At 25.7% G+C, this 18975-nt stretch overlaps 2 protein-coding genes across 2 annotated transcripts in view; one reads left to right on the plus strand and one right to left on the minus strand.

Annotated features, from left to right (window-relative positions):
- The window catches only part of LOC117177758 (WD repeat-containing protein 48), a 40182-nt gene extending 34645 nt beyond the window's left edge, over nucleotides 1-5537 (plus strand). The window contains exon 10 of the mRNA XM_033368667.1: nucleotides 4820-5537. Coding sequence (XP_033224558.1) covers nucleotides 4820-4882 — 63 coding nt within the window. The 3' untranslated portion in view covers nucleotides 4883-5537. The remainder of the gene's footprint in view (nucleotides 1-4819) is intronic.
- LOC117177760 (haloacid dehalogenase-like hydrolase domain-containing protein 2) lies at nucleotides 5392-18967 on the minus strand. Its single transcript, XM_033368669.1, has 4 exons — nucleotides 18707-18967; nucleotides 15780-16076; nucleotides 10744-10954; nucleotides 5392-5862 (listed from the first exon to the last, which is right to left on the minus strand). Exons 1-4 carry the CDS (start codon nucleotides 18799-18801, stop codon nucleotides 5698-5700), a joined length of 768 nt encoding a protein of 255 aa, XP_033224560.1. The 5' UTR covers nucleotides 18802-18967; the 3' UTR covers nucleotides 5392-5697.
- Between the last annotated feature and the right edge of the window lie 8 nt (nucleotides 18968-18975).

The raw sequence follows: 18975 nt of genomic DNA on the forward strand, positions 1-18975 counted from the left end.
CAAAATTTTATTTCAAAATCTTGAAACATCTAGATGTTGTTTTATATTTATTTGAAGTATAAAATATTTTCTAAATTTCACCAGAACTTCTAAACATCTTTTAAAATGATTCGAATTTTTTCTATTTCTTTTTTAATCCTGCAAATTAAAAAGCATTTCCTTAAAATCTTCCAGATTAATTTTTGACAATTTTGGAAATCTTTTTTAATATACTCTTTAAATTTATTTTTCAAAAGAATTCATTTTCATTTTTCTAGGAATCTCAATAAAATGTTTATTATTCTTGTAAAGCCTTTTATAATTCTTAAAAAACATCTAAATTTGTTCAAAATCTGCAAAAACCTATATTATGTTTTAAATTAGGCCGTGGGCTATTTTCACGCAAATTTTGGTACGAATAATTGGATTTGTTTGTGACTATACGTCGACACTTTGTTTAAATTATTTAAAATCATTTCAAATTTTTAATTAATTTTGAATAGTTTCAGACCTTACAAATATCTCTTCGGCTTCTCGAATTTTTTTCAGGAATTATAGGTGTTCAATATTTATTATAAATGAAACTTCAACAAGTTTACTTGTAAATTAAATTTTTTGAAATAGAAAAATTAAAATTATAACGTTCAAAGTTTAGCTTTATGTTTAGTTTTGAATATCTAATTTATAAATACGGATTTTACATGAACAATAAAATATTTCTAAATATAAGGCAGTTGTTCTTTTTCTTAATTAAAAAGATACAAAAATTTCCAGCTTTTAACTAAAACAATATTTGAAATTTAATGAAAGACTTTAATTATGAATATATTATTTTGAAGTTATTTTAAAATGGATAATAGTTTATAAAGTTTAAATCGGGCATTTATATTTGTTTAAATACTAAGATTTTATAATTGAAACAGTTTAATTTTCAACGTTTAAATATGGAAATTCTTAAATTATGAACCGACTCCGAATCGTCTTCAAAAATATATTATTATTCACTTGTTAATCCTTAATATATAGTTTCAATTTTAAAATTAAAGTCAATTTAAAAAATAATTACGGTTAATACTTGCTTGATCAACAAAACAATATTTTTTATCCGAAATTTTCGATTTCAAACGCTATTAATCGTTAATTTTTTATGTCTTTGAAACTGCATTTTAAAATTGTTTAAATGAAAAATGTACCCTTAAAAATTAGAATCCAAAATAGTAAATATGTAAGTGAAAGCTTTTCGAATTACGTATTGTAAACTGAATAATATATCATAATTGAAAAACATAAAGATTCAACTGACTATTTAAAAAATTGTTGAAATAAAACTTCACTGTCATTTCTCGGGTATTCTCGGCCTCATAAAATTCCCAGTTTTCCCGGACTGAAGTTTAATATCAGGGTGGCGACTTGACCAGGAGACCTGGAATTTAATTTCAAAAACCAGGTATTTACTTCTGATCGCAGAAAAATTCATGGTTATATTATTTGAATAATTATGGTCAGTTTAGAATACTTTTTTCGCTTGCTTAAGTTGGATTTTCCCCTTTTTTTATTTCAAAGTTAATCTTTTTATCTAAAAACTTAATATTTCCACTTTAGGTTGAAAATTCACTTCTTTAGTTGAAAAATTATATTTTTCCGTAAAAAATTCATCTCATTGTTTGAAAGTTGATATTTTTGACTTAAAATATAACTGTTTGGTTGAAATTTTATGTATTTTGTTGAAAATTGGTCTTTTTTAATAGAAAAGCATTCTTTTTCATTGAAAATGGAACTATACTTTGTTGAAAATTGAACTGCTCTATTAAAAATACATTTTGTTTTATAGATTCATCACTTCTGTTGAAAATGCCTCTTTTTTCAAAATTAATTTTTACACCTGAAAACTTAACTATTTCCACTTTTGGTTAAAAATTTATATTTTAAATTGAAAATTTAGACTATTTGATTAAAAGTTCATGTATTTAAAAAAAAAATGTTTTTTTTTTTAGTTGAAATGTAATCTTTTTGGTTGATAATTCAACTATTTGGGGTCAAAAATTCATCTATCTTGTTGAAAATACAATATTTTTACTTGATATGTTAGGAATTTGAAGCGGTTCAAATTTAATTTAAAATTGAGAATGGTGGTCTACCGTTTCGCCACATGGTGCCGAAAAATGGAACTAGTAAGAGTAGGTAAATTTTAAACGTGTATTTTAATTTTTGCATAAAAGCGTTTTCACGATTGTCTTGTGAAGTATAAAACAATTATTGAATACTAAAAACAAATATTCATCAAAAACAAATACTTTTAGATAGAGTTTCCATCTTATACAGTAAAAAAACACATTTTTGTGAAATATTAAAAAAAAAAAATACAATTACTTCATTATTTCATGTGACTTCATTTTTGCTTCAAAATAAGTCCGTTTAAGTTTAGAATCTTTTGAAATTCACAATAAAGAGAACAATAATATTTTTTTGTAGGAAAATCTTTCTGTCAAAAAGTGTGGTTTCTCACTGTATAACACGTCAATTCCATCTAAAACACTTTGTTTCCGATAAAGGCTTATCTTTATTATCCAATAAATACTTTAAACTCCACAAAAAAAATGGTTCAAACACTTTTATGCATAAATGAAAATGCATCTTGAAAATCGTTGCTATTCATTCTAGTTCAAATTTACGTCACCAGGTGGCGTATCGCAGCTTAACCTTTCCGAATAGTACCCACATTAATTTGACCTAGAGTTCTTAAATTCTCGAGAATTTAAGTTCAGGTTATATAACCGAGAATATGACAGAATTTAGGAGAATTTAAGAATTTATTATTTTTAACAATATTTTTATTTTTCAGGTTATATCAGTGGCTGAATATACATTATTTTCTAGCTCAGACATATTCAGGAATTACAGTGTTCCATATACTTCAAAAGTTTCAAGTGTAGTAATTTATTTAAAACAAAAAAAAGTTTTTTCTTCTTTAAAAGATAACTCTTTAGCAAAATACTGAAATTTTCAAGAAAATAATTGAATTTTTAACATAATAGTTGAATATTCAATTTAACAAGACAAATTGTTAACAAAAAAGTGTCATAGTTTATATTTTAATCCAAAAATAATGAAATTTATACAACAAAAGGAAAGAATTTTTAAACCAAAAAGACGAATTTCCAATAAATAAAGATTTTTCACTCAAAAAATAAACAAAAGTTTATCAAAATTATTGAACCTTCAAACCAAAAGACAAATATTCTTCACAAAAAGGCAATTTTTTGACAATAAATATGACTGTTCAACAAAAAATTAATTTTCCACGAAACTGATACATTTTTACACAAAAAAAGGAAGTTTCAAACTAAAAAATAATTTTTTTACAAAAAAAAAACGAAAATTTTTTACTAAAAAATATCGAATCTTAAAAATGGAAAAATTCCATTTTCTGTTAAAAAATGAATTCTAAACGAAAAAGTATTTTCCACTAAACAGTTAAATTTTCAACCAGACATACGCCTTCAATAAAAAACAATTTCACAATGTAGCTTAACTTTGACCCAAGTAGTTGAATTTTTAGTTCAAGAAGATTAATTTATAATCAGATAATTAAACTTTTAACCCACGAGATAACTTTTCAACTTAAAATATAAATCTTTAACAAAAAAAGTGATTTCTTAACAAAGCGATTGAACCAAATGTTTTAAACAAATTAGTTGAATTACCAATCAAAGAACGATTTTTAACCAAAAAGTTGCATTTTCATACAAAAAATAAAATTTGTTCTATAACAGATAAAGTTTTAAATCAAAAATATAACTTTTCAAAAAAATAATTGAATTTTCTGTTGAAAAATATTTTAGTCGAGTTTTCACAATCAAACTTTGAATTTTTTTTAAATAAATAATTTTCTACCAAAAAAATTCAATCTTCATTCCAAAAAGACAAATTTTAAACCAAAAGGGACGACTTTTTAACAAAATTGTTGAATTCTCTAGCAAATAGTTGCATTTTTATCAAAAAATATGAAATTTATCTTAAAGCAAAAGAATTTCTTACTAAAAAAAAAAAGTTGAGTTTTAATCCAAAAAAGATTCCAGTTAACTCAGTAACATCAAAAATTGAATTTTTGTAACAAAAAAATACGTTTCTACGAAAAAATTAAATTTTCAATTCAAAAAGACGTATTTTGTCATCAAAAAAACTTATTTTTGTATTAAAATAGATGAATTCGTAATAAAAAAAATACATTTTTTTATAAGTAGAACTATTCATTTTTTTAAACTAAAAGTAAATTTTCTACGAAATAGTTAAGTTTCCAAGAAAATATTGTAATAGCTTAATTTCTAACCAAACAGTCACATTTTAATCAATAAAAGATATAATTTCTGCTAAAGCAGGTAAACTTTCAAATAAAAAAGACAAACTTTCAAAAAAAGAGTTGAATTTCCAACCGAAAAGTTAACGAAAAAATGCAATTTTCTATTAATTAAAATAAATTCTGAGATTCTCATAAATTCTCAGAGAATTTATTTCTCTGTTATATTCACAGTCTCGTTACCGTTCTCAAAGTAATATACCTGGCTCAGAATTCTAATTTGACATAAATATACAATGAATTTTATGTATAAGAAGATAAAAATAAAATTAAAAAAAAATATTTTTCAAATTCATGGACTTTAGAGACAAATTCAAGAAATTATGAATGATCCTTTTAATATTATTTAAGTATATAATTAATCGATGATACTAATATATTATGAAGAATACAACATATAATATAAACTTTGTTAAAAATTAATTTTTTTATCTTCTGGGGTTTCACCTAGAAAATACAAAATATAACTGTTACGTGTTTTAGGTAAAGCATTTTATTTGGAAAATCTCAACGGATTTGATGCTGCACTATCGACCAGTCAAGTAAACTGAATTTTGTTCATGGTCCCTGAAAAAGTGTTCCTGATTCTTTACGGTGACAAAGTAGGTGATTATTCCTAACTGTATTTCATATACGCATAAAAAACCCAAATCAACGGAACTGTTGTACGAATAAGCTGTGAAATGAAGCAAAGTTAGTGAAAGTCTTCGCCAAAATCTCGTTTTTAAAACAGATTCTTTTCTTAATTTATTTTTTAAAAATGATCAAAAATATAAATATTATATAGTAGAATCTTTGGAGTAGCAATAAAATCATATTCTACTAATTAGAATATAATGAAAAGAAAACCACAGCAAATCAACAGTGAAATTACTCAGTTTTAGCGTGAATACCTGATTTTTTTATAAGTGCGTTAATAGTTACTGCGCCTCCCACCAGAGGCGTGACCTCAGTTTATAAGAGTGTCAGAATGCGAGTGATGATGACGGAAGGTTAAAATGACTCGAGAGAGCTCAAAATTGTTTGATATGTTTGATAAAATCAAGAACAACTTATTGAATTTGTGTGAATACAATTTTATTCGTTTAGAACGTCAACGTGTACATAGAAATTAATACGATGCTAGCTTTATTAAGTTGTTACTCCCTTTTCTTCGTGCCATCGAGTCTCATATTGTAAAATAAATTTTCATAATTTAAAATTAAAACTGAATGTATATATTCATTAAATTTCATCCTCATGTATTTTTAAAGTAAATTAAGGTTTATATACCTGAATATATCGCGTTTTTATTTTCCCAATAACAAACTGCATTTTAATCATTTTAAATGCGTGAAATGTCGAAAATACTCTACATTGATTTAAAGATCACCTAGAATAATTTCTACAGCCTCAACAAAAGATTCGCAGACCTTTGCTGGTGGTGGTGTGATTGTGTTTTCATCGCCAACACGATATTTTCCTGTCTGTACTAAAAATCCTTTGATTCCCACTGCTTGTGCACCAGCTATGTCATCTCTTACATCCTAAAATATAATGTTTAATTTAATATTAAATACTTTCAATTGATATGAGATGCAAGCTTCAAAGTTCAACACTTTTTAAACATATTTTTTAAAATTGTAAAGCTACTTTTTTCAGTAAAATGATATAAAAAATTAATCGTACTGACAACTTTTTAAATATTTTTTTAATATAAACAATTAAAGAAAAATTTGTCTAATAGGGTGGTCCAAAAAACGACTTTCGAGCTACAGCCCCCCACCCCAGTTTCCGTTTCCTATTTAATCAACTTGGGGAAATTTTGAATTTTCGAAAAATTGTACTCAGTTCCAGGGTTTCATCGAAACAAGCCAAATTTTTTAGGGATTTAAGAGGAGTTCCTACGAAATAAAACCATACTAATAACTTTTATTTCCAACTTAACCCTATCCTCCCCGCAGCGCCACAAATAACCCAAAAATAAAACAAGTACATTTTTACATATTATTGTTACTTTTTAGCAATTTCCTTCGTCTTTTTTATACAAATATTTACTAATGGACAATTTGAATATTTACCATGACTTTTTAAACAATTTTCAATTGTTTAAACAAGTGTACATTATTTAAACAATTATTTATTGCCAAAAAATGTAAAAAAATAATCGTATTTTCTGATTGAAATACATTTTTTATAAAACATTATGTAATTATTTATTGTCTATTTTCAAAATTTCTAAAAATTCAGCCAGAGATATCAAGTTTCTTTTTAAATTAGTATCATATGCTACGTTGTGTTGAATAATTACATAATTTTGATACATTTATATTTGTTTAGACAATCTGTAATTGCTTTAGCAGTTTTTTTTCGATAGCATAAAAAATGAAAAAAAAAATAGAACACATAAAATTATGTTTCTGACTGTATAGTGTATTAAAATAATACATTTGCCACTTTTTAATTGTTTAAATCAATATAATATGTTTAAATAATTACTTTTCCAAATATACTTTTAAAATCGTAATTAATTCCATGTCTTCTATTTTATTTCATTCTTTTAGTTATTGAAAAAATAACTGCTTGGGCAAATAAAAATTGTTTAAACAAATATATATTTGTTACACATTAGAAGAAATGTATCAAAATTATGTAATTGTCCAACAAAAAGTAGCATAGGATGCCAATTTGAAAAAAGTGGACATCTCTGGGTCGGGTCAAGTTTTAGAAATTTTGAAAATAAACATATAATTTTTAAAATAATTACATAATTTTTTTAGACTAATTTACCACTCCAAACAATGACAAAGCATTGTATTTCAATCAGAAAATACGATTGTTTTTCACATTCTTGGGAAAAAAATAATTGTTTAAATATTTTTAATTGGTCACAACAATTGCAAATTGTTTAAAAACCAATTAAAAAGAGGTCCGAAGAGCGGGAAGTTCTCCGTTGGTTTGAATGAACTATTTTAGCATGTCATGGGAATGCATACTATTTTTTGGACAAAATATTCTAATCGTAAAAGTAAGTCATAAATATTCAAATAGTAATAATTGTCAAGTGTAAAATTCATTTTCTTATTAATTTTATTTTATCTATTTTTGGTTAGAAATTGATCTCTTTTAAAAATTCGCCCTTTTTGGTAGAAATCTAATCTTGGTAGAAAACTCAGCTTTTTAATGGAAAAATCTACTAATCCAGTCGAATATTTATCATTTTAGTTGAAAATTCATATTTCTGCTTGAAAATTCAAGATGTTGACATTTTTTTTCTCATCACTGAACAATTTTTTTAGCTGAAAATTCATCTTTTTCGCTGAATTCAACTGTTTTTTATTTAAATTCAAAGTATTTTTGGTTAAAATATCAACTATTACATTTTTCGTCGAGAATTCATCTTTCGTGGTTGAAAATTAAACTCATTTGTTAAAAAATAATTTTTCTAATGGAAAATTCGTCATTTTAATTGAAAATTCATCTCTTTAGTTCAAAATTTATTTATTTTGTTAGAAAATTGTTTTGTTTTTCGGTAGGAAATTAATTTTTTGAACTGAAAATTAAAATATTTCAATTCAAAATTTTACGATTATGTTGAAAATTAATTTTCTTACTTGAAAACTTAACTAATACAGTTAAATATTGCATCATTTTAGTTACAGATTGAAAATTGAAAATTTTGATTACAAAATTTTAATCATATTAAATTTAAAAATTAAAAAACTTAGGGAAATTTAAGGGAATTTTTCTTAAAGATATGGCATTTTTCTGAGGGTGTGCCTAATTTGTTGAAAATTTATTATTTAATTATTTTATTATTTATTATTATATTAATTATTATAATTATTTATTATTATTATTTATTTATTATGTTCTACAAAATTAAAAAACTCTGAAAATTAATATTTTTTTTTTTCAAAAATTCAAGACGTTGGTAGAGATTTTTTCTCTGGTTAATGATAAATTTTTCTTGGTTTAAAATTCAAATCCTGTTGACAATTCTTCTTTTTGGTTGAATTCAAACTGTTTTTTTATTTAAAATTAAAATGTTTTTTGTTGAAATACCAACTAATATTCAACTATTTCTTTGAAATCGCATGTCCTTTGTTTAAAGTTCATATTTTTTGGTTAAAAATTAATTATTCCATTTAAAGATTCATCGTTTTAGTTTTAAATGCATCCTTTCAGCTAAAAATTCCACTATTATTTTGTCGATTGACGACCTGTCAGTGTCACGAAATAAAATGTCCAAAATTTGAGTTTAGCGGTATCAGATCCATTTGAACAGAATCGGGTACTCTAACCTCAAATTTCGGATAGTTGATTGTATTTCGTGAAACTGAAAGCTCTTCAACCGATAAAAGGATGGAATAGAATTGCGCAAATTCATTCTTCACTTGAAAAATATTACTATTGAGACATTTATAACTTACTTTTACCTTTAGAATATTTTTTCCAAAAAAGCGTATGCATTCCTATGTCAATATGTACGAACTATGCTGACCTTCCTGACATTTCCGCCTATCCTATCATGACCGTGACGTGATGCTACAATTATTAATATTCTGTAAAATATTTGAGCCGTTTTTTGATTCTATCATATTGATTTTTAGTTGGCAAATTGCAATGTTTCAAGGAAATGTTATGTTTGTCACGTCGTAAGTTAACAAAAACCCTTGAAAACCACTGACATGCATGATGCGCTAATGCGTGCACATGCTTACAGCTCGAGTATCGATACATGGCCGGGGCAGCCAATGAATATCGCTTGACGAAAATTACCTGACGAATCGCGACATAGGTGTGCGGACTCCAGCCTTGAAACACGCAAATTTTTACCTTTCGCAGCCCTTGAAATAGGCAAGAGTTCATTGCATTTCAAAATGATTTTAATTTAAGTTCATGTTTTTACAGGTTTCAAATTTTCATTTTACCATTCAACATACATAATTAAATGAGATATTTAGCAATTTACTAAAAAATAAACAATTTCCCCCTAATTTAAAGTAAATAATTTCTTGTAATTTGTATTAATAATTCTCTTGATTAATAATTTTATTATTTGTTTTAAAATTGAAATACTTTGTAAAAAATTTTGTAATTTTGTTAAAAGTCATACTTCTTGGTTTTGGCTTAAAAGTTGAACAATTAAATTAAATTTTTTTTTTTTTTTTAATAACAAAATGGTTTGGGTTTCAAATTTATTTTCCCAGTAAAGTTTCACCTTATTTGATTGAAATTGCAACTGACTGGATAAAAATTAATCCGTTTTGCTTGAAAATGAACATTTTGTTTAAAATTCTACAATGTATAACATCTGAATTTTCGGCTCGAAAATTCGACAATTTAATATAAAACTGAACTATTTGGTTGATAAATCATTTTCTTGTAGAAAATAATTTTTGGGTTTGCAAATTCAAATGTTTGGTTGAAAATCAATCTTTTTTAGTTGAGGCTTGAGGTTTTTTATTTCATAATAAAAATATTTTGTTTGATATCTACTGTTACACTTGACTATAAATAATAATCTTATTTTTTATGAAAATTCCACTAATAAGTTTAAAGTTGAAATACTCTTTTAAAATTTAATTTTTTTTATTGAAGGTTCATAATTTTAGTTGAAAATTCTTTCTTTTTTTTTTTGTTATTTTTAAATATTATTTTTTTAAACTAAAAATGTAACTATTTTCTTGAGCATTAAACTGACTGGTTGAAAATGAACTATTTTGTTGAAAGTATAAATGGTTTGTAAAAATTCGTCTTGTTCGCTTGAAAATTCGACTTTAGTCGCAAATTCAACTATTTGGTACAAAATTAAACATTGTTTTTTCAGAAAATTCGTTTTTTTTATAGTAGACCAATTCTCTTAAATTAACATTTAACTATGCCATTTTTTGTTAAAACTTGATATTTTTTATTTAAAAAATTCCACTATTTAGTTTAAAAAATTGAGAAACTAGCATTAAATCCATTTTTCAAACTATTTAGTGGAAAATTTATATTGATAAATCTTGGTAGAAAATTCACCTATTTGGTTTAAAATTTATCTACTTTCTTGAAAATTCGTTATTTTTTTAGTTTAAAATATTAAAAATATTTAAATGGATATTTAAAATATCCATTTTTCAAACTATAAAAGTTGGAAATTTATATTGAAAAATCTTGGTTTAAAATTCAACTATTTGGTTTAAAATTTATCTATTTTCTTGAAAATTCGTTATTTTCTTAGTTTCAAATATTTTACCATTACTTTTTTACTTAAAAAATGTATTTTGACTGATTTAAAAATGCTAATATTTTAAGTATTTTATTTTCGAGAATATTATTTTCTTTATAAGAATACTTTTTGGATACTTTTTTCAGTTCCGTAGATCACTTCGAAGCCTGGTCAGATGTGATACATAATATTTATTAAAAATGTTGCTTACATCGCCGATCATAATAGCTTCTTCGGGTTTTACATCACCGAGAACTGCTCTGAAAAACTGTGGGGTAGGTTTTCCTATAACATCAGCTTTAATATTAGCTGCATATTCTAAGCCTTTAACAAATGCTCCAGGTCCTAACGCGAGACCATCTGGTCTTTTATAATAACGACCTTCGTGTATTGCTATAAGAGATGCGCCATTCAAAATTAATCTGCAAATAAATAAATAATAATTTAATCAATTGTTGATTATAAATAATTAATTGAATTAAATTATTTAAATTAATTATAATAATTAATTAAATTATTAATTAATTGGTCTATACAACCAAATAAATTTGAGCCAACGCCACATTAACTTCTGCAGGGTGTCTACTCATCAGGAAAACCTAGAAATTTGGAATTTTTATAAACCTGGAAAGCTTGGAAATTTCAGGGAATTGTTCTTAAAGATATGGCATTTTTTCGAGGGCCTGTCTAATTTGTTTTTAAAAGTTTAATATAAAATTAAATAACAATTATTCCTTATTTTTAAAATATCTTCATATTACTCAATTTGACTATTTTGTTAAAAATTCGCTGTTTTATGGTTCATAATTAGGTTTTCAAATGAAAATGTGACTATTCTGTTTTTGGGTTAAAAATTATCTCTTTAAGAGGAAAATTGGCTCTTTTTGGTATAACATTTATTGGTCGATACAACCAAATAAATCTGCGCCAACGCCACATTAACTTTTACAGTGTGTCTACTCATCAGGAAAACTTAGAAATTCGGAATTTTTATATACCGGGAAAACTTGGAAATTTCAGGGAATTTTTCTTTAAAATATGGAGTTTTTCCGAGGGCGTGTCTTATATGTTTTTAAAATTTTAATATAAACTTAAATAACAATTCTGCATTATTCGTAAAATATCTTCAGATTACTCAATTTGACTATTTTGTTAAAAATTCGTTGTTTTATGGTCCAAAATTAATGTTTGAACTCAAAGAGTTATTATTCTATTTTTGGTTAAAAATGTATCTCTTTAAGTGAAAAATTCGCTCTTTTTGATAGAAAATTAATCTCTTTGGTTGAAGATTTATCTTTTTAATTGAAAATTCCACTGATCCAGTTAAAGTATTAAAATTTTAGTTGAAAATTCACCTTTCTGCTTGAAAACTCAAGATTTGAATTGACATTTTTTCCTCACATTACTGGAAAACCTTACTGAGTTGAAAATTCTTTTTTTTTCTTGCTGAATTCAACTGCTTTTCATTTAAATTTGAAATCTTTCGGTTAAAATATCAACTATTACACTTTTTCCTTGAGAATTCCTATTTCTTGTTTGAAAATTTATTTCTTTTGTTGAAAATTTGTTTTGTTTTTTGGTAGAAAATTAATTTCTTTTTACTAATAATTTAAATATTTAAGTTAAAAATGTTACTATTATGTTGAAAATTCTATTTTTTTTCAATTATATTTCTCAACTGAAAATTTCACTATTGCAGTTAAGTATTGCATCATTATAGTTAAAAATTCATCTCTGGTTGAAAGTATCATTTGACTATTATGTCATATTAGTTACAAAAATAAAATTTAACTAATCAATTTTTGATTTAAAATTGATATTTTTTAATTTAAAGTTCATGAAGTTTGTTGAAAATTGGTTTTCTTCTTCAGAAAATTAACCTTCTTTGATGAAAATTCATCTTTTTGATTTAAACTTCATCTATTCCAGTTGAAGATTAATCATTATGGCCTTCATTGCAAATCTAATTTTTTGGTACAAAATACATTTGTTTAAATGAGAATTTATCTTCCATTTTTGGTTGGAAATTCAAATTTTTGTTTAAAATTTCATTATTCCAGGGAAGGCTTCATCATTCTGGTTTAAAATGCATCTTTTTAGTTCAAAATCCAACTAGTCCAAATGAAGACTCATTATCATAGTTGAATTTTGAAGACTTTGACTGCAAATTTAATTTTTTGGTTGGAAATTAATTTTTCCAATTGGCTGAGAATGAATCATTTTTAGATGAAAATCCAACTATCTGGTTAAAACTGAATTTTTTTTAGTTGAAAATTGGTCATATTTGGTCATAATTTGATCTTTTTTTTCATAGAAATTTTGTTTTTCTGTTGATAACACAGCCACACAAAAAAAAGTGTGCGGATCTGGTAAGAAGACACACGTATTCCTATGGATTTCGGGGCGCTGAATTCAAATTCGGTATAAAAAATCACCCATCACGTCATGGTTGAGCCATAACCTCAAAAAATGACGAAAAATCATGCAGTGAGGCAAATCAATTTCAAAATAATGCCAGTGATGCCAATTTTCACTTCAGAAACATGTCGACAACTGTGAAGGATCAAGGATCAATTCCTTGCCTGATATCAACTTATTTAACATAACTTTACCCAACAGAACCTGACCACACCTAACCTGAATTAACAGAAATTTATTGAACTACCAGAGATCTCTGGAACTACACGTAAAGCTCTGGAAGCATATTTTCCCAGTAGCAAATGTGTGCTACATCGAATGTGTCAACTCGAGCCTAACCTAGAAATAAATCTAACCTAGCCTAGCCTAACCTCACGAAACACAATTAAACTAATTGTGTAGTCCCGTTGTGTTTGCGGTACCGTTTGAATCAGCTTGGGCTTAACCTGCAAAGAGATCAAACCTATCCTAACCTAACTTAACTTCACGTAACACAATTAAACTCATTGTGTTGTCCGGTTGTGTTTGCGGTACCGTTTCATTCAGCTTCGGCTTAACCTACATAGAAGTTTAACCTATCCTAACCTAACAAAGCTGACCTAACCGAATGAAATTCAACCACACGTGTAGCTATAAAGCGTACGGTTCTCAGTATTAAATGTGTGCTTATTTAATAAGTTAACTCGATCTTAACCTATCTCTGCTTTTCTTAAACTTAAGGGATATATTTATACTATCTTTCGTGTTTACATTTTATCTTGCTTTTTATCGTAATTACATTGATTTATAGACCTACTTCAGTCTATTTTCTGCCTGCTATAACGTGTCCTTTTTTCTTCGAAGGAACGATGCAAAGGGTTACGCTTACGTTTAAGACCTACATTCGTTTCCCTTTTCAACATCGAGCAAAAATCAGCCATCATGACCTCGTCCCATCTACCCTGATATCGCTGTTCCATCACTTTTATGTCTTGATGAAAACGTTCCCTTTATTCTTCGCTGAAATCACCAACATTTTCTGGAAACTTATCCAGATGAGAATCTAGAAAGTGAAGTTTTAAATTCATCAAGCAGCCTAACTTTTTGTAGTTTCTTAACATTTTCGCAACAATATTCTCGTAGTCTGGACTTTTTTTGTTACCGAGGAAATTTGCGTTTACTGCTTTAAAACTTTCCCAAGCGTCCATTTCCATTTTCGTCATGTGGCTCACGAAATTAGTATCTCTTATCAATATTCGAATCTGTGGTCCATCAAAGACTCATTCTTTCAATTTAGCGTCTGAAACATTAGCGAATTTAAGGGATATATACTTATATATGAAAGTACTCAAGAACAGGGTTGCCAGCGTAATCGGTTAGGTTAAGTCAGGTTTTGTTAGGTTAGGATAGGTTAAAGATCTATGTAGGTTAAGCCGACCCTGAACGAAACGGTACCGCAAACACAACGGGACAACACAATCAGTTTAATTATGTTTCGTGAGGTTAGGTTAGGTTAGATTTATTTCTAGGTTAGGCTCGAGTTGACCCATTCGATGTAGCACACATTTGCTACTGGGAAAATATGTTTCCAGAGCTTTACGTGTAGTTCAATAAATTTCTGTTAATTCAGGTTAGGTGAGGTCAGGTTCTGTTGGGTAAAGTTATGTTAAATAAGTTGATATCAGGCAAGGGTTGATCCTTTACAGTTGTCGACATGTTTTTGAAGTGAAAATTTGCATCACTGGCATTATTTTGAAATTTATTTGCCTCAGTGCATGCTTTTTGGTCATTTTTTGAGGTTATGGCTCAACCATGACGTGATGGGTGATTTTTGATACCGAATTTGAATTCAGCGCCCCAAAACCCATAGGAATACGTGTGTCTTGTTACCAGATCCGCACACTTTTTTTTGTGTGGCTGTGTAATTAAGCTATTGAAGCTAAATATTCATAATTTTAATTGCAATATCATCTTTTTAGTTTTATATTTATCTATTCCTGTTGAAGATTCACCATTTTGTTTGAAAAACCATCATTTTGGTTGAAAATTGAAATATTTGGTTAAAAATTCGTTCTTATTTTTTGTTAAAAACTTATCTCTTTTAGTTAACATTCAACTATTTGGTTAAAAAGTTTTCTATGTTGTTAAAAATAAAATATTTTCATTGAAAATCTTAGGAATTTGAAGTATTTTAAATTACATTTAATGCAAAAGAACCTAATTACTTTTAAATATTACTATGATAAATATGCAATGAATTTTATGTATATATTATATATCATATAATATATATTATATATTATTCAAATTCATAAATTTTAGGGAAAAGCTAAACGATTAATTATGTTTTTATTATTATTTATTTAGTTATTCGATGGTGATAAAATATTGAAGAATATATTATAACTTTTCAAATCTCTTTAAATTGAACATATTAATTTATTCTTTATGAAATTGCACCATTAAGAAATACTTATCCTTTAATAAAATTACTTTAACAACTGAACAAACAGTTTTTCAATTTTACATAAGAATAATTCTATTTTTGCTTATTTAGAGACATATTTACAAGGGCTGAAAAAACCATTATTTATGTTAAACTCGGGAAATTGTATACATATTTCGAGTCGATTGTTTAAAAAAATATGAAATACTTGATTGGCACCACACTATCAAAATTACATCTGAAAATAACATGGAATTATCAAGGATTTTTTTACAGGATTAGAGTGGACACCCTGTTCTACAACCCCCTTACGCAATAATACTTATAAATAATAAATTAAATATCCTAGGATATTGTGAATCCTAAATCTACTAAAAAAAAATCCTGAATTATAATCGACGCACCTGAAAGCACTGTTTAATTCTTCGTAATTAAACTTCTCCGGTGCCAAACCAATTACAACGGCATCCTGTTTTCCTGAATTTACCAAATCCTGAAAATCTTCCATGGCTGCAGAGTCAATTAACAAAAGTGGATTTAATTTGCGATTAATGATTGTTTGTCTCGCAGCAGCCAACGAACTAAATATCTCTTCCTTTTTTATATCAAATCCAAGATTTATTAAACGTTCATATAAAGTATTTTTCGATTCTTTAGTAGTATTTGTTACAAACTTAATTGTGGTCTTTGCATTTCGAAGCCTGTTCATAAAAGCATTAAAATAAATTTAATTTAGGTGTTTAGCGTGAAGAAATCTTTTTATTTTTAGCCAGGCCGTGTCTACGGTTTTAGAAGTTTCGGTACGAGTAGACATGCTGCCTTTAAATTCTATACAATTCTTTGTGTTCTCTTTAAATTTTCTATTTAAGAATGCAATATTTGAATTACGCGGAAAATTTCGGACCAAAAAGTATTTCCGAGTTTGAATTGAAAAATTTTTCGTAAAATATTTTTTCGGACGAAAAAGTATACATATAAAAGCTATTTTTTTTAAAGAGAAAATATTTTTAATTGTGAGAACGATTTTAAACATAAAAAAATTCTTTATTTAACCAATTTTTTTGTTTGTCGAACTTTTTTATATTCCCGTGAATGAATTTCCAATGAATTAACAAGATGATCTGAGTTGTCATTTTTTTAAATCTTATCAATTACTTGCAGAGAATCCATTCGGTGACTCTCAATTTTCTTTTATTTATAAGAATTAAATTTTCAACTGTTGAACATTCAATTCTACATTTTCTTCAATTTTCAGCAATTGAAAATACGATTTTCTTCAATTATCAACACTTGAAAAATTGATTGTTTGAAATTGAAAAAAATTAAATTGTTAAAAATTGGACAAAAGTAAAAATTGAATTTTCAATGAATAAAAATTAAGGAAAATCGATCATTGAATCTTCACCAAGTGGAAATTGAATAAAATTGATAATTATATTTCCAATAGTTGAAAATTTTAGATAATTAAAGACAATTTTGTTTTTAACTGTATACAACAGTCAAAAATGGTAAATAAAAGAAAATACAACATTAAATGTTCTATGATTGAATTAACAACATTTTCTTCAATTTTCAACATTTGAAAATTATATTGTTAAAAATTAAAGACAAATTATAATTGAATTGTTGAAAATCAAACAAAATTAAAAATTGAATTTTCCACTGTTAAAAATTAAAGAAAACAATTAAAACTAATCAAAAATATAAAATATCTTATAAAAAAGATTCCTTCTGCTTTTCTAGATTTTAAAATTAATATTTGTTTCTATTTCTATTTTCAAATTCATTATAATAAAGGGATAAATTCCAATTTATTTATATTTAGCAATTTGAGTTGAAAATTCAAATTTTTTTAGAATCATTAAAAAAAAAATAATTTTTTAAAATCAAAATTGAACTATTTTATTGAAAATTAACTTTTTTGTTGACGCGTTATATTTTCAGGATCAAAATTCAACTATCTTATATATAAAATTGGTCTTTTTGTACTGAAATTTCAACAGTTTGGTAGAAAAATTCAACTGTTTTACAGAACATCCAAATGTTTTGTAGATGACTCGTTTAATTTATTGACAATTATTTTTTTTTTTTAATAAAAAATCTCACTATTCTATTTTTGGTTGAAATTTGATTTTTTTTTAGTTTAGGAATTCAACTATTTGATTGAAAATTAACGAGTAAACATCATTAAATAATATTAAAAATAATATGATAAAAATTTTGAAATGATAATTCAAATAATAATACTTATAAAAATGATCAAATTCGAGTTGAAAACTTAACTATTTTGTTGAAGAGTCGTTTTTTGTATTAAGAATTAATTTTTTTAAATGGAAACTTAACTTTTCCATTTTCGACTAAAAATCGTACTTTTTAGTAAAAATTCAATTATTTGGTTGAAAACTTATTCAATTTGTTGAAAAATCTTTTTTTTTTACCAAATGAATCTTCTTAATTGAATATTCAAATATTTGCTTAAAAATGTGTACATTTTGTTGATAAATTCTTTTTTTTAATTATGTTTTGAAGTAGACACTTAAATATTTGATTGAAAATCAAAGAGTTGAAATTTTAAAATAATAATAATTTTGTAATTACAGTTGAAAATTTAACTGGTTTGTAGAAGATTCGTTTTTCTAATAAGAATTTATTTTTCAAATGAAAATTGATCTCTTCTATTTTTTGCTGTAAATTGTCCTTTTTAGTTTAAAAATTTAACTACATATTTGGTTGAGTATTTGCGTAATTTGTTGAAAATTTATCTTTTTTATACAAAATTAATCTTCTTGATTAAAAATTCAACTATTTGGTTAAAAATGTATCTAATTTGTTGAAAATTTATTTTTTCGTTCAAAAATATTTTTTTAAATTAGCTCTTAACTACGTAATTGAAAATTAATGAGTTGAAACTTTCGGAGATTCATCTGTTTTCATTTTAACAATTCTGCATTATTCATGAAAATTTCCCTCTTTATTGACTGAAAAATCTTTCTTTGATCAGGATTCAAGTATTTTGTTAATAATTGGCATTTTTTAGTTCAATTCAACTGTTTTTTTTTTAAATTTAAAACGAACACTTTTCCTGGATTAAAATGTCAAATATTATTTTTTTTTTAATGACACATCAGTTTAAAAATGTAAAATTTAAGGTTTCATCATTTTATCAATATTTTTATCAATGTTTTTTAAAATACCGGCATCAGCCATTTTAGGTTAGTTTTTTACACTGCTTTAATTATATGATACGCTCATTTTTGGAAATTCCAATTATTAGGATTTATGAATAAACAAAACGAGAATGTATTAGAGTGAAATTAAAATAAATTAAAACCTCTTCAGAGCTTCTGGTGCGCCAGCAATAGCCAAATTGTCAATGTGTAGAGTGCCACTAAGATCTATCATCACAGCTTTTATTTTATTAGCCATATTTACAGCGATTGACAACCTGTTTTATTCCGCAAAAAAATATTTTTTTGTTTGTTTCGCTAATCCTCAGTTATAACAGCCAATCTTGAAACAATCTCTTCTATTTATTTTCTAACAATCAACATTTTTGACTGATGTGACATAATGTGACAGTAACCGGTTTTGCACAAACGC

This window comes from Belonocnema kinseyi, chromosome 8 (assembly GCF_010883055.1).
Source record: "Belonocnema kinseyi isolate 2016_QV_RU_SX_M_011 chromosome 8, B_treatae_v1, whole genome shotgun sequence".
Classification (NCBI taxonomy): domain Eukaryota; kingdom Metazoa; phylum Arthropoda; class Insecta; order Hymenoptera; family Cynipidae; genus Belonocnema; species Belonocnema kinseyi.